The sequence below is a fragment of the Tasmannia lanceolata genome, unplaced genomic scaffold (assembly GCF_043159265.1).
Source record: "Tasmannia lanceolata isolate RefF3 unplaced genomic scaffold, GAP_Taslan_0.1 ptg000016l, whole genome shotgun sequence".
Lineage (NCBI taxonomy): Eukaryota > Viridiplantae > Streptophyta > Magnoliopsida > Canellales > Winteraceae > Tasmannia > Tasmannia lanceolata.
The window spans coordinates 7,177,946-7,192,911 of NW_027518693.1; the positions used below are offsets into that span (position 1 = coordinate 7,177,946).

Here is a 14,966-nt window from a genome sequence, read left to right on the forward strand (position 1 = left end):
AAATACATACTTCACCAGATGTATTTTTGAACTTACAACTTTTACGGAGGTAATCACTAATGTAAGTAGATAGAAGCTATGTAAGAAGAAAAGTGGGCTCTTTACAAAAATAATACATAGGAAATAGTAGTGAGACTAAAGAATAGAAATGTGGTATGTTGCAAATGGAAATGGATGTACAAACTTAAGCAAAAATTATATGGACTAGTGATAGGGATAAGGCCAGATTAGTGGCCAAAGGATGCAACTAGCGTATGCACTTGACTATAATGAGACTTAATTTTGCCCGAATGGTCGAGAGTACTATCATGAGGTTCATTCTGGTTCTTGCAAATATGCTTGGGTGGATTCTCAACCACGCGTGGAACGGTTTCCTTCATCATATACTCAAAGAGACGGGTTACATGAAACATTCAAAAGGCTTTGAAGCTATAGATAGGAACAAGTGTGTGTGCAAGTTCGGAAAGAAAATTTATTAGTTAATGCAAGCTCTAGCAATTATTGACAAGCTACATCTACCTCTTAAAATTAGCAGGAACAATTAAGAGAAGCAAATTGGATAATTAAAGAGATTTGCTAGGAAAACGGGATCCCGTTTTGTGAATTAAAAGGGCGTCAGCCATTAGATCCACGTCCATTAAGAGACAAAGTAAGGGGGCTCAAATCCCCATAAAAGCAATAAATACACCTTGAAAAAGGTCAAATCAACAGTGATGTCACCCTGTTTTTATTTTCCAAAAGGAATCACGTTTTCAATCCAATATAGTCTTGGTTATGATACATGTAAACGATACTAGCGTCACAAGGGGTGACAGTGACAACAAGACTCAAAAACACCACTAAGGAAACTTTTGGTATTAATGACTTCAAAAACTTGAGTTATTTTCTTAAGCCCAGTTCGTTTTAGATTTTGACAACCAATTTGAGTCCAAAGCCAATTATTGGACTGAAAATTAAACGTGATTTTGAGTCCAATAATCGGTTTTGGACTCACAATTGGTTGTCAGAATCTAAAACTAACCGGGCCTTAGAGTAGAAATCAAAAGATCAAATGAAGGAATGCGATTATCTCAAAGAAGGCAAGCAACACCTTAAAAGTTAAAACTGCTCAATAGGTTCAACATAATAAACTGCAACCGTGTTGATACTCTTTTTTATGGCACCAATAAGAAGTTCAATGGAAGAGAGGATAATAAAGTGAAGGATCCCCACATCTATATAAGCACTAGTAGGAGCTTAACAAAATCTCACCATACGCCAAGCCAAATATAACATGTGCAGTGAATTAAGTCTGTCAATACCCACATGATTCTAGGGAGGAATAATTATATGATGAAAAACTCATCTTGAGATACCTCAAAGGAACTATAGACCACGATCTATTTTATTAAGTTTTTTTTTTTTTTTTTTTTTGATTGATATTATTAAGTTTCTTTTGATCAGTCAATTAGGTGTATTATCGTGTATGATCACATAGATCGATATTTTCACTGGACTGAGAATTATAACATTTGGAGATCAATTACAAAATACTACATAATGATGAATGATTGTTTGATCTCATGGAGTAGTAAGAAACAAAGTTTGATTACCACATGTAGGCTCGGTACAAAGCCATGATCCGGACTTACAACAGAGCTTATATGACTCAAACATCTTCAGAATCTTCAATTGAGATCACACTCATGTGTGGTGTGACAATCCATATCAGGTTCATCCACATTGAGATGTGGGTTTCAATTCCAGATGATACAAAATCCACTCCACATGTTTTCTCTCCTCTCTTTCTCTCTCTACTTTATTTGGTTACTCAATATTTTATACACTGCATATAGGCCAGTTCCCACATGTACACGCAGACGAAGGCCATCCTTACACAGTTACACTGACATCATCTAATAATTTTCCCATTAAAACAAGGTAGTATTGGAGTCTATTCATTTAATAAGCTTATATGCAGATAATGTTTACATGGCAGCCAAAGAGGTCATGCATTTTTTTATTTACATCCACAGGTGAAGTCCATCGAGCAAACAACCAGTCTTCTGCTGAGAAATGAATAGCCTCAACTACAAAACATTCTAGGTGGCTTCAGTAAGTTTTTAAGTAATGTATGTGTATTTAATATACCTCATTTCTAAAAATCATTGGCTAGATTGGGTTTAAATATTGCTATACATGTCGATATCAGCAGCCTTTGATACCGAAATGGTTGTAAAGGTAAGGAAAATTTTATTGGCCCATATTTCGCTCAGACGAATGTATGGACCAATATATTGCCATCTCTATTGGACATATCGGCCGATATATTTGACACCCCAACCCCGAGTTCACTAAATTAACTGTAGCAAAATTGGATATCTGACATATTTTTCATGAAAATAATTTTTTTGTACATTTCATGATATTTTATGACCAATTAAGATATAGTTTGAAAATTATAGATTTAGGCATGTTTGGCAACCTTGAAAAAAAAAATCTTGGACCGTTTGTTTATCCAAGGTGAGAGAAGGGTAGAGAGGGATGATGAGAGAGGTTTGAGAAGGGATGATAAGGAGAACATGTGACAGGGTAGGAAAATAGGTGAAACAAAAATCCTATTTTATTTTGTCACCACCCAATCACATGCTCTCCTTGCATGATTTTTTTTTTTTTTTTGCAACCCAACATGCCCTTAGAAGTTAGAAGCAAAACTTCCTATAAATTTGTGGTCTCTCTCTCTCTCTCTCTCTCTCTCTCTCTCTCTCTCTCTCTCTCTCACAATGGCATCACCAGGTTCCGCTCTCAACATGCCGCCACCACCACCTAAGGTGAAGGTGCTAGAGAACTGTCAAGTCTCCCCACGACCTGGCTCAGACACCTTTCACACTCTCCCTCTCACCTTGTTCGACGTTTTTTGGGTACCTATATCCAACATCCGACTACTTATATTCTACGAATTCCCTCACCCTAAAACTCATTTTCTACATTATCTTCTTCCAAACCTCAAAAGCTCTCTCTCCCTCACTCTCACCTTCTTCCCTCTAGCCGGAAACCTAACCCGCTCTCCAGAAACAGGCTAGTACGAGATCTGTTACATAGACGGCGACTCCGTCTCATTAATTGTTGCTGAGTCGGACACGGATTTCCACCACCTTACATCAAACCATACTCGATACATAACAGAATTTCATCCTCTTGTACCCCTATTGCCTACATCTGATAGTCGGAAACTCCCTCTACTAGCCTTGCAAGTCACATTGTTTCCAAATTCTGGCATCTCTATTGGGATCAATGCGCACCACGCAGCCATTGACGGAAGCAGCTTGGATCATTTTATCAAGTCATGGGCTTCATTTTGTAGATCAGAGGTGATGCTTCTATGATCACTTTGCTCCAAACCCACAATAGGACCTTGGTCAAAGATTTTGACCAGGTCAAGAAAAAATTGTTATAAGATTGAAAAAGTCAAAGAAGTCAATGAGAGCCCAATCTTAGAGTCTTTAGAGGATAGCAAGAACCAACATGTTCAAGCCACATTCGTCCTAAGTCGAGCTGACATCGATAAGCTCAAGCAATGAGTCTCGGCCCGATGCCGGACACATTGCTCGGCGTTCGTTGTAACATGCGCCTACACTTGGGTTTGTTTGGTGAAGGCCAATGGGGACATTGGTGACAAAATTATCCACTTTGCTACGCTTATAAACTGTAGGGATCGCCTAGACCTACCGATACCTGCTACATATTTTGGAAATTGTGTGAGTGGCTGTTACGCCAAGGCGAAGGGGAGCGATTTGGCAGGCGAAGATGGGATCGTGGCTGCATCGGAGGTCATTGGTGGATCGATTCGAGAATTTGACAAGGGAATTCTGAAGAGCCCGGAGGATTGGGTTGCAAAACACTACTTATCATTTTTGCGGGAGCGATTCTATATAGTTGGATGGTCACCGAGGTTTCTAGTGTACCAGACAGACTTTGGATGGGGGAGACCTAGGAAGTTCGAGCTTATGAACTTCGACAAAACAGACTCCATTCATCTTGCAGAGAGTAGGGACGAAGAAGGTGGGCTTGAGATTGGGTTGGTGCTCTCTGACTCAAAAATGGAAGCCGTTGCCTCTCTTTTTGCAGATGGTCTGAAAAATCTTTCCTAAGGGTCCAACCCTACGCCATCCCTTGCAACTCCTTATGGCTGCAATGTTGAATGAATGTACACATTAAGGGTCTCAGTGAGTACACCCCTAACAATTATTATCATATATAATCTTATATAGGAAATGACTTTCACCACTTTTCCCAGCATTTGCACCTCCTTCTGTTTGTCTTTTTTCTTAAAATGACTGCATTTTCACTCCCTTTTTCTTGGGTTTTTTAAAATAATGTCATTTTAAGTAAAAGACAAACAAAAGGGGGGCAATGCTGAGAAAAGGGTTGGAAATATATTTTCCCTAATTATGTAGACCGCATATATGTAGTTTGAAGTTTAATATAAGTAGGCTGCTTTTATTTGCACAACCATGTTTTATTAATTATAACAGTAGTACCCTGCCGCTGGAATTTTTCAGCCAAAAACCCTGCTAGGATTTTTGCGATGGATTAGTCTTTCCATCGCTGCATGGGACAGTTAGCAATGATATAGGTCGCTTGCCATTTATTTTCTTTTTTACTGTCCCGCCAGCCGATGGCACCTTAGTTTTCATTTTGGTAACAATATTCATAATAACGCACAAAGAAACCGAATATTCATAACGGAAATAGAGTCCTCCGACTCTAGCCGGTCCAGAGTTATCCAAGCTTGAACCATCAAAGTTCAACTTTAGGAATGCACTACTATGATGCTTCCAAACCTGAGTGATTACCGGCCTTGCCTCCCTAATATTACAAACCGCTGACCACCCTTACCATAGGTCATGTGATGAAACAAATTAGAAGCTAGGCAAGGCAAGGCTCTAATCCAAGTGATTGTTAGTGCAATTGTTTTTTATGAAAAGGAAATGCGGGAGCATCATTAAGAGATTTTGAGTCTTTATTTCATATATAGTTCTATTTATTTTTTCTGTTTTTAAAATTTTGAGTCTTTAGTGCAATTGTTGATTGCCCCCATTATGGTCAATTAAAGATAAGACATGCTGAGCATGCCCTTAAGAACGATGCATGTCTCAATTTGGTATCCTCCTGATCTAGGTCTACTTTACTTTTCCATGATGCACTTCAATCAGGGGAAATGATAAATGCGCCCCTTTTCATCACTTGGGACACCCAGCTGCATTGTACGTGGCAATCAGGTCCTTTCACTCCTTCAAATGTGAAGTACATCAGTGTAGATGGGTGTCCCAAGTGATGAAAAGGGGAGCATTTATCATTTCCCTTCAATCAACGAAGAGTTTACCGGATGAGCCTTTGGAAAGTACTCAATCTGTTACATCATTAGATTAGTTTCATGCATTTATAGCACTACAAGAAAACTGAGTTTCACCGACCGACTGTTACTGGTGGTCATGAAAAACTGCCCCCCAAAACTTATATTTACCGGCACTTTTAATTAAACCGCCGATATAGAAGCTTCATTATCGAATGTTGTAGAAAAATATGGCAAAAAGTATTACCGGTGGTCTTGACCGCCAGTAAATAATTGTATGTAAAGAGACATATACAACAGGATTTAATTTCCACACTAAAAATGATAAGTTGAACCAACCCTATTCAATTTTTATTTAGTGGGAGCTTTAATTTACGATGATATCCTTCTAAATTAACTACAATTATATCATTGTGGAAAGAGAAAAAAAATTCAAAGAAAAAGTTTTCCATCCAAATCTCCGTACCCATACACATATCCCAGGCCGGGCACGATTTGAATCCTGATTTTTGGAGTTCTTCCAAAAGGGAGTTCGACCAGGTAAGCATTTTTCTTTGTCTTTCTAGATCTTTCCGTTTTTTTTTTTTTTTTGTCCTTTGGATATCGTTTATAAGCAATATCATTTTCTCTTGGCAACGAGGAATCTCCTAGTCTTGTTGTTTGCATCGGGCAAAATTGAGTATTATTGCTATAAGATCTGTAAATAATGCTGCAAACTTCTTTATAAGTGTAAGCACTAACTTCTTGCTTCCATTGAAAGATAGTAATGAAGCGCAAAAGTTATTCTAGCTAAACGAATCTATGGGCCATGTTAGTAGTTTGGATCCCTAATTATGCCCTCCGATTAAGAAAAAGGTTGTGATATTTTGTGGGTTCGTGAAATTTTGTACCATCCTTGGTTTCTTCTTTGCTGGTTGGCTGATAATTTGCTTGAGATGTTGATTTCTCAATTTGGATATTTTTCTTGTTTTAATTCATTGCTGGTAAATTCTCATAGTGCAATGTTAATTATGTCACTTTTGAAGGGAAAAAAGAGGGAATTTGACAGCTAAAATGTGAGACATTTTCCCTTTTTTGGAGGTTGAAAGTGTTGAATGGTCTCTGTTTACATAGGATTAATTATCTTGTTCTCTTTGTATTTGTAGTTGTGGTTTGGTCTCGTGTTACATAGGTTGCAAGTAGGGCTGCAACAGGGTCGGGTTTTTCAAAACCCTAGCCCAACCCTGGATCCTAATTCCTTGGCCCTGACCCGCCATGACCCTGATGAGGGCCTAAGAATCGTCAACCCAATGCCCGCCCTAGAGGGCTCGGCACAGCCCTGACCCGCCCTGATTGGGTCGGGCCGGGCCTAATTGATCCTAGTGCAAAACCCATTTGAGCTCATGTACAGTACAGGTTTGGGAGTTTCCATTTGATGTCTTTGTTCTATCATCAAATGTAGTGGCTTTTCAAGGTCAAGTTTTTTTTTGTCAAAGTGATTCATCATGTTTTTCTCATAGCTGTGTTCAGTATTCATTTCCCAAATCATCAAATATTCATTTCCGGGTCAGGGGTAAAGAGTAAAACAGACTTATTGCCAGGGTGGGTCAAGGGTAAAGTGTAAACAGGGCCAGGTCGGGTCGGGCGGGTCGGTCCAAGTTGTTCAGGAATAGTGGAATAGTAGCATTGAGTTTCTCAACCCTTTGCCTTAGGATTAGTCAGTTCTATTTCTCGATGGGGCAGTGATGTTTGGGTTGAAGCGACAGGTGGTTTACTGGCTTGCTCTCCATAGGTAGGTTTCCATGCTCGTAGATCTAGGACTGTGAGCAGTACGAGCTGAAATGCTCCCCTATTGTTTGGAGATAAGGTAAGGGGAAGAAGCGGGGAACCCATACGTGTTTCTGTGGGTCCTTTTTTTTTTGATTGGTAAGCTAGGGTTAGGCAGACCCCTACCAGAGTTCATTAAAAAAGAAAAAGAATACAATCAAGGAGGCTCAAAAGCCAACAATTTGGGGATAAGAATCCAGCATAGCCCACAGCAGGAGAAAATAATACAATTGAAAAAATTTAGGAGCCAGACAGAACATGGCATTCTGCAACAAGAGCCAGGGAGATAAGCCATCAAACCAAAAGTCTTCAGCAGGGAGCAAGGATGGAGGGGGTAGCGGCTTCTAGAAGAGGGATTTATCATTATAACCCAATGAGGGGGCACCAAGAAGGGGAGCACAGAGGAGCAGTCTTCCAGCAACATCATCAACAATAGAAGAAGCAAATTATATTCTATGGTAGATATGTCCATCTCTGTCCAAATTTAAACAAGTTAAGAATGTAAACTGCACTTAATTTGATTATTCCTTGCTGAATAGCCATACGGCATCTACATTATATAAAAATTAGGGAAAGCAAAATAAAGAAACATAAATCAGTAACATGTGAAAAGGAAAATAAGGAAACCCTAAATATGGCAATAACCTAAATAAAGAAGACAATCTAAATTAGCAGAATAGGAAAAAGGAAAACTGATTCTAACATTCCCCCGCTCTTAATTTCAACCTTGTCCCCAAGGTTGGAGAATGATCTTGTGCAAAACTTTCCAAATTTCTTCTCTCTTCTCCTTTTTTTTTCCCTCCTCCTTGCATTTTCTTTGTCTTGTAATTAGTCACGATTTTGCCTGTTATCAAGAGTTGAGGCCACTCCAATTGCAAACTGATCCTACCATGCCGTTCATCAAAGCTTCTTTGATGTATTTTTTTAGATTTATTCAATGATGGTTTCAGGTGAGGATCTTTTCTATAGCGTTGGAAAGGTTGAGAGGCATGACAAATTTTTTGGCGTCGACGTTGTTGGACTCGAGAACGCTAATAATCATTCACCCCTTTCTTTTGTGGCTTTTTTGCTTTTTCTTCAATCTGATTTCTTTCTCTCTTTTTTCTGTTTCGTCTTTTCTTTTTTATTGTATAAGCCTTCTCGACGGCAATCTCGCTGAACTCTTCACTTAGAGGCTCTCCTAACTTCACACCAAGTGACGCTCGTGTTTGTAGAAGAAGATCCATGATCTTTTGCAATTACGTCTCAATGTTGTTGAACCGTGCCTGATAAACCGCATCGAGTTCTTCTCTAATTTCAGCTTTCAAGGCATCTGTCATGGAATAGATTTGGAGGTCGGTGATGCTGGAAAACTCTTTATGATGGTGAGTCAGCACCATGCACCAGGAAAGTGCTTTGATACCAAGTTGATAGAACACCGTTCTATTAGAAGAGAAAATAAAGAAGAAGATGATAGAAAAGGGGAAAATAACGAGTTAATTCGACGAAACTCAGGCCTCCAATGAGTTAATTCGAGGAAACTCGACCTCCAATATGCAAACTGCACTTAATTTGATTATTCCTTGCTGAATAGCCATACGGCATCTACATTATACAGAAATTAGGGAAAGCAAAATAAAGAAACATAAATCAGCAACATGTGAAAAGGAAAATAAGGAAACCCTAAATATGGCAATAACCGAAATAAAGAAGACAATCTAAATTAGTAGAATAGAAATAAGGAAAACTGATTCTAACAGAATGGTTCTGTTCAATCAAAAGTTGCAGCTCGTAGTGCCTGTGTCTCATAATATTAGTATAAGAAGGTCGCGCCCTACTAGAACATTCCTCCATCAGAGTCTATATGACAAACTAAAATGGTGGCAATGCTAAGTCTTAGTGGTGGTGGCACAACTTCATTCCGTTTTGTTTTTTTTTTTTTGATATCTGCACTCCATTGTTTCAATAGCGACACTCGGCTCTATGTTTTGCACTTCTCTTATCAGCTTTCGAAGGCAATTACAAATTCCATGACACTCTCTGCAGCCCATTAAAGTAGTGATTGACAAAGCATGATGTGCCATTATCAAAACAAGAGAGAACAGATATCATTTTTTTGGTAGCGATTAAAATATTCTCTAACTGTCCATGCCCCTGCACGATGGATCTCTAATAAGTTGGAAATGTATAAATAATTATAGGGATCCCAATTTGCAACATAATCAGCTACAAGTTAAACCGATTTGCAACATGTTCAACTGTCTTATTTGATTTGCTTTTGTTTTTTTCACATATAAAACTAACTAACCTAAGTGTTGTTACTAATTTCACATAAAAAATCATTTGCATAGGTTGATCCTAAGTCTCCGATCTGAGCGTTAGAGGGTTGATCCTAACCCTCTATAGATCAGAGGGTTAGGATCAACCTATGGAAATGATTTTTTGGACACAACCTATTTAGGCTGTGGCCTATCTAATGGACAATTTGGATCATCCTATGGTGTGGGCCATACCGTACTTTTAATAAAGTGAGGAGTGCGATCATCAAAATACAGTAGTGCTGATAACATTTCCCTTAATAAATTATAGAAAAACACATTGAAAATGGGAGAAATTATATGGTGTAAGGCCTTTGTACGGTGGAAGTACCACCCTCCGACATTTGATCCAACAGCAGCTCCTCAAAAAGCTCAAAAAGTGAGCTACTGTTGGATCAAATATCAAGGGTGGTACCCCTACCGTATTGTCGTAATGCCTTACACCATATAAAATTTCTGAAAATGGAGTCGCGTCTAGAAAATAAAGACAACAGTGAAAATGACCGACCCTCCCCCCCCCCCCCCCCCCCCAAACAGGGTGGATATCACTTTCTTATAATCTTAAATCATATCGAGATATATCACTGACGATTAGAATATAATCAGGGCGCTCATATCGAGATATATCACTTTACCTATGTTTTTAAGGAATACTTTGTCTGAGAAATTTAAATTTAACAATCTAGTAGTTCACCAAACATTGGGTTTTTCATTTTTTAAGAAAAGTTTTTCCAAGAAAAAGAAATCCCTAGATCCAAACATGCTCAAGGTGAGGACGGATAAGTGGTATAACCGTATAACCTTCCGGGGAGGTAATTTCTCTGGGTTATAGTCATCGGAACAACAACCACTCTGATAATCTTCAACTTACAAACAACTGATCGGTTTGTTACAAACATTCCCATCATCGATCTAGACCGTCCATTTCATTGGGTCCCAAGTATTATTACCTCTGGACAAGAATTGTTCCAATCAGATGATCCTAACCGTTGATCATGTCACATCTCTTTCTAGATCACTTGGCAATTTAAGTGGGGACCGCACCAGCACGCTGCACGTACACATGTCAGAGACCCATGGGGGCAAGAAAGCCATAGAAGCCTGCATTAAAAGCTTTGAGAGCTTCATTCAATCCAAAAGTTCTGAACCTCACGCTTATTGCAGGTCTCTGAATCCATTTTCTGATCTACCTCTATTCATACTAAATGTTTATCCACGTGAATCCCCTCATGCCAACAACCCAACAAAAGTAACAAAAAATAAAATTACAATATAATACCGCGATCGAACAATCGAGACCATCCGATTAGAACGATCCTCCGATCATGTCATCTGGCCCCACTAAGGCTCTTTGCAGGCCCGGGTTAGGCTTCTTTCTTTTTCTTTTGTATTTTAAATTTTCCATGACATAACAATTCATGTGAATATCTCAAGTAGTCGTCGTGGATCTTGTGAAGTTACTCTGATGTGTCCACCCTTCATTTAAATCTCTCTGTTTCCATTCTCAATATATTTCTCCAGTCAGCTCAGATCACTTCACTTCTTTGGGTTTCTTTTCTTGGTTTCACTTACTTTAGATCTTTCTTCTTTTTGAATTTACTGTTTTTGAAGTCTCAAGGATCTGGGTTGTTTCCAAAATGAAGAATTCTATCTCCTTCATAGCTTACATGATCTTCCTTGCTGTATTTCTCTTCTTATTTTTCACTGTTGGTAACAGTCACAGACTAAATCCTGGTAAGTTCTATACTCTGAGTTGTTATATTGATTTCTTTGCAAAAAAAAATACAGGTGGGCCCCTTTTATTTTTCATTTTTCTTTTGGTAGGCCTCTTTATTTGTCTTTCCTGAAAATGTAGAAAATGAAAATAAAAAGAGGTGGAAATGAATCCATTTTTAGCATAGACAAACAATAGCAGGTGTAAATAGTGGAAAAAGTGAGTGGAAATACCTTGTCATGCATCATAAATTTTTTTCTCTTTTGCCCTTTTCTTTTTCAATATTTTACTGAGGGCTAGTTTACTTTAGTGATCTGCCTGTGTCCATTTGTTGAAGGAGTGGGGGGTCCAACTCTTCCCAAATGGAGCAGGAGAATTTATTAATATTATTATTAGTTGTTATTTTAATTAATTAATTAATTTCATTTATTTTACCAGGCAATGCGGTGGGCCTGGGTGTTAAAGGTAGCTCTGCAGGGGACAAGAATCATGTGATCACCAAGGTTTGTGTTCCTTTCTCTAAGAAGATTTTTTTTTTCTCTTTTTTTTTTTTTACAGAAATATTAGAAAGATTGAAAAGAAAAGCAAGTGAAAAATTCAAAAAAAAAAAAAAAAAAAAAAAAAAAAAAAAAAAACTTGTACGTTCAAGTTCAGCTTACATTCATGGTTTTAAATTTTGGCTGAAATCCAAAATTATCGGATTTCGGTGGGGACCGAAACCGAAATTTCGGAAATTTCGATAATTTCGTTTTGAAATTTCGAGAAAATGTCATTTTCTTAAATTAAAAAAAAAAAAGAAAAAGAAATGTTACAAAATTTTGAAATTTCGGAATTTCGGTCTGATATTTTGAGACGAAATACCAAATTTCGGCCAGAAATTTCAGATTTTGGTGGGGTCCGAAATCGGTACCGAAACCGAAATTTAAAACCTTGCTTACATTAGTGGAAACTTTGGACCCACATCATGAAATTTATTTTGTTAAAAAAGTTTAGCATTGAAAATTCACTCTTTCCATTTACATTCTTCCCAAGGTTTATAGGAAATTACACATTGTTTTGTTAGGAAATTACACAATCAGACTTTTACCATATCCCAAAAGAATAGCCATAGTATAAACTTAGTGAATGTTTGGCAACCATGAAATTGTTTTCCTAAAAGTATATATATTCCTGGAAAACAAATTTTCCAAGATTCGGTAATGCCTTTTTCTAGGTTAAAATTGTTTCGGGTAAAACTTTTCCAGCTCCAGACCCAAAAAGATTTTACTTGAAATCACTTTTACCTAGAAAAAAGCATTCCCAAACCATGGAAAAATCGTTTTCCAAGACTGTTTCTTTCTATGTAAATTTGTCACAAAAGAAATTTTACACCCATTTTACGTCGAAAGAGATGGAGCCTAAGGAGAATTAATATTTTCGTGGTTGCCAAACAAAGAAACCATGTAGGGCATAGTAACATTCTAAATCTTTTAGAGATGATTGTGTTTCATGTGTATATATGCAGGAAGGAGCGAAGGAAGAGCTTAGTATGGAACTCTATCCGACGGGTTCGAGCTTGCCCGATTGCTCTCATGCATGTGGCCCATGCTTTCCCTGCAGGAGGGTGATGGTGAGCTTCAAGTGCTCCATTGCAGAGTCATGCCCCATTGTTTATAGGTGCATGTGTAAGGGGAGATTTTACCATATCCCTTCCAATTAATAAATCCACCCTTAATTTGAGTTTTTCTTATCACGCGGCGGATTTTGGAGTTTCCATGGAAATCTATGACCATTTTGGATTTACCTTGTCACCTACTTGTGCTTGTATTCTTGTAGTCGAAAAAAAAGAGAGATATGGATGTTGAGGTATTGATTGAATTTTGTAAATAGGAGTAGAGGATAGTTTGTAGAACTCGAGCTGTTGTGAGATTGTGTTTGTTTTTAAAAATTTGTAGTGGATTGTTGATTCATGTTTCTGCTGAAGTTTAGTTACTTAATTAAACTAAGAATTTCCGAAAGGAGACCCGACTTAATCAAACATCACCATCTAAGAAAAATAAAAAATAAAGGTGCAAGTTGGGTTGATTTTTAGGAATTCAGGTTAAGCTTTTACCATAAAATGGGGTCGGATCTGGGTTGATTACAATTCATTTTTTAGCAAAAACTCAACCCGACCGTACCCAAGTTGCATAAAATGGGGTCGGATCTGGGTTGATTACAATTCATTTTTTAGCAAAAACTCAACCCGACCGTACCCAAGTTGCACCCCTAGAAGAAAAGGTTAAAAGATCTATAAAACTGTGATAGAATTTTACATACATTTTTAATGATACCCCTCTAAAATAGGCTAACCACATCATTTCCCTCTTAAAAAAAAATTCCACAAGGAATGTTTTTCTTGCAATCCAAACATGGTCTAAGCGTACACACAAAACCTCCATACAATTTGACTAACGCTGTCTTTGGGTGTAAACCCAATTCACAATTCCCAACTTTTTGAATTGCAAATTGCACATACAGGAAGCCCAAAATTTGAGTGTAAACTCAAACTTACCCTTAGATAGATACAAGTTTTGGGGCCTTCTAGTATATCTCCAAAAAATTATTTGCATATGATCTTATATGCAAGTGGTTTTGAAATAGAGTATGATTATTTTCAAATAATGGCAATAACAGACTTAGATAGGATATAAAGTTTTTGGCTTTCAAAGAGGTTTAAAGTTACCAGTAAAAATAAGGCCATGTTTGGATAGGAGCAAGATTTAGATTTGGATTTAGTTGATATTTTGAACTAGATCAGATCCTTAGAATTTCCAAATCAGTTACAACAGTGCAAAAAATTCTGATTTTCAAATCTTTTATGCGAGACATTATTTGGAAATCAACGTTTGTGGCAACTTCCGTCACCATCGCTGCTCCTCGACGTTGCTCCGGCTTCATCGACACATCCCTCCCTCCCTCACTCTCTCTCTTAAAACATGATCATGAAGATTATTGATGTGTTTTGTATCAAAAACTAAAATCCAAATCAAAATACAAATGCATGAGGTATCCAAACGGGCCCTAAGATTAAATTAAAATGAGCTTATTTGCAAATAAGGGTAAATACTAGTTATATCCGGAGAGGCCATCGAATTGGGAAGATGGAGGATAGATTAGGGAAAGTGATATACAGGCCACCTTTTTTTACTCGGGACCTCTAGTGTATTTATGACTACACATTTACAGTAGAGAGGGCTGTCCCAAGTTAAACAACGCAGGTGAATATATAATTTCCCTAGATCAGGGGTGCAATTTTAGTTAGGTCGGCTCGGGTTGAACTTTTGCTAAAAAATGAATTGGAATCAATCTGAACCTGACCCAATTTATGGTAAAAGCTTAACCTGAATTCCTAAAAATCGACCCTAGTTGCACCCCTGGATAGATGGAGAAGTGCCAAGGGGCAAGATCCATAGGCTAACTTTAATATCCCGTTGTAAACTAAAAATCGTGAATAATTAAAAAAGCTCGTATATTTTTTGTTGTAACATCCACTGATGTATATTTTTTGTTGTTGGACATGGAGGGTGGAAAAAACTTCATTTAGGCATTTATTTCAAAGACCAAAAAAATAAACATTGTAGGATAAAACTGTTTTATTTTTGGGCCGGCTTTGAACCCGACGTGAATCGAACACGCAACCTTCTGATCTGGAGTCAGACGCACTACCATTGCCTAAGATGAAAAGGTGCAAAAATCAGGCGTTAGTTAGTTTTGGATTATGAGAATTAATTTTGAGTCTAATAATTAGTTTTGCACTCGTAATCCAAAATGAACAGGCCTAATCTTTTCTCCT

The 14,966-nt window shown here is 37.8% G+C and overlaps 1 protein-coding gene and 1 pseudogene across 1 annotated transcript; both read left to right on the top strand.

Annotated features, from left to right (window-relative positions):
- The first annotated feature begins 2,760 nt into the window (after positions 1-2,760).
- Positions 2,761-4,468, top strand: LOC143848934 (anthocyanin 5-aromatic acyltransferase-like; annotated as a pseudogene).
- A 6,479-nt stretch (positions 4,469-10,947) lies between these two features.
- LOC143848733 (protein EPIDERMAL PATTERNING FACTOR 2-like) lies at positions 10,948-13,105 on the top strand. The gene is made up of 3 exons (XM_077357748.1): positions 10,948-11,172; positions 11,591-11,655; positions 12,657-13,105. The coding sequence occupies exons 1-3, from the start codon at positions 11,076-11,078 to the stop codon at positions 12,849-12,851; spliced, it is 357 nt and encodes a 118-aa protein (XP_077213863.1). The 5' UTR covers positions 10,948-11,075; the 3' UTR covers positions 12,852-13,105.
- The last annotated feature ends 1,861 nt before the right edge of the window (positions 13,106-14,966 follow it).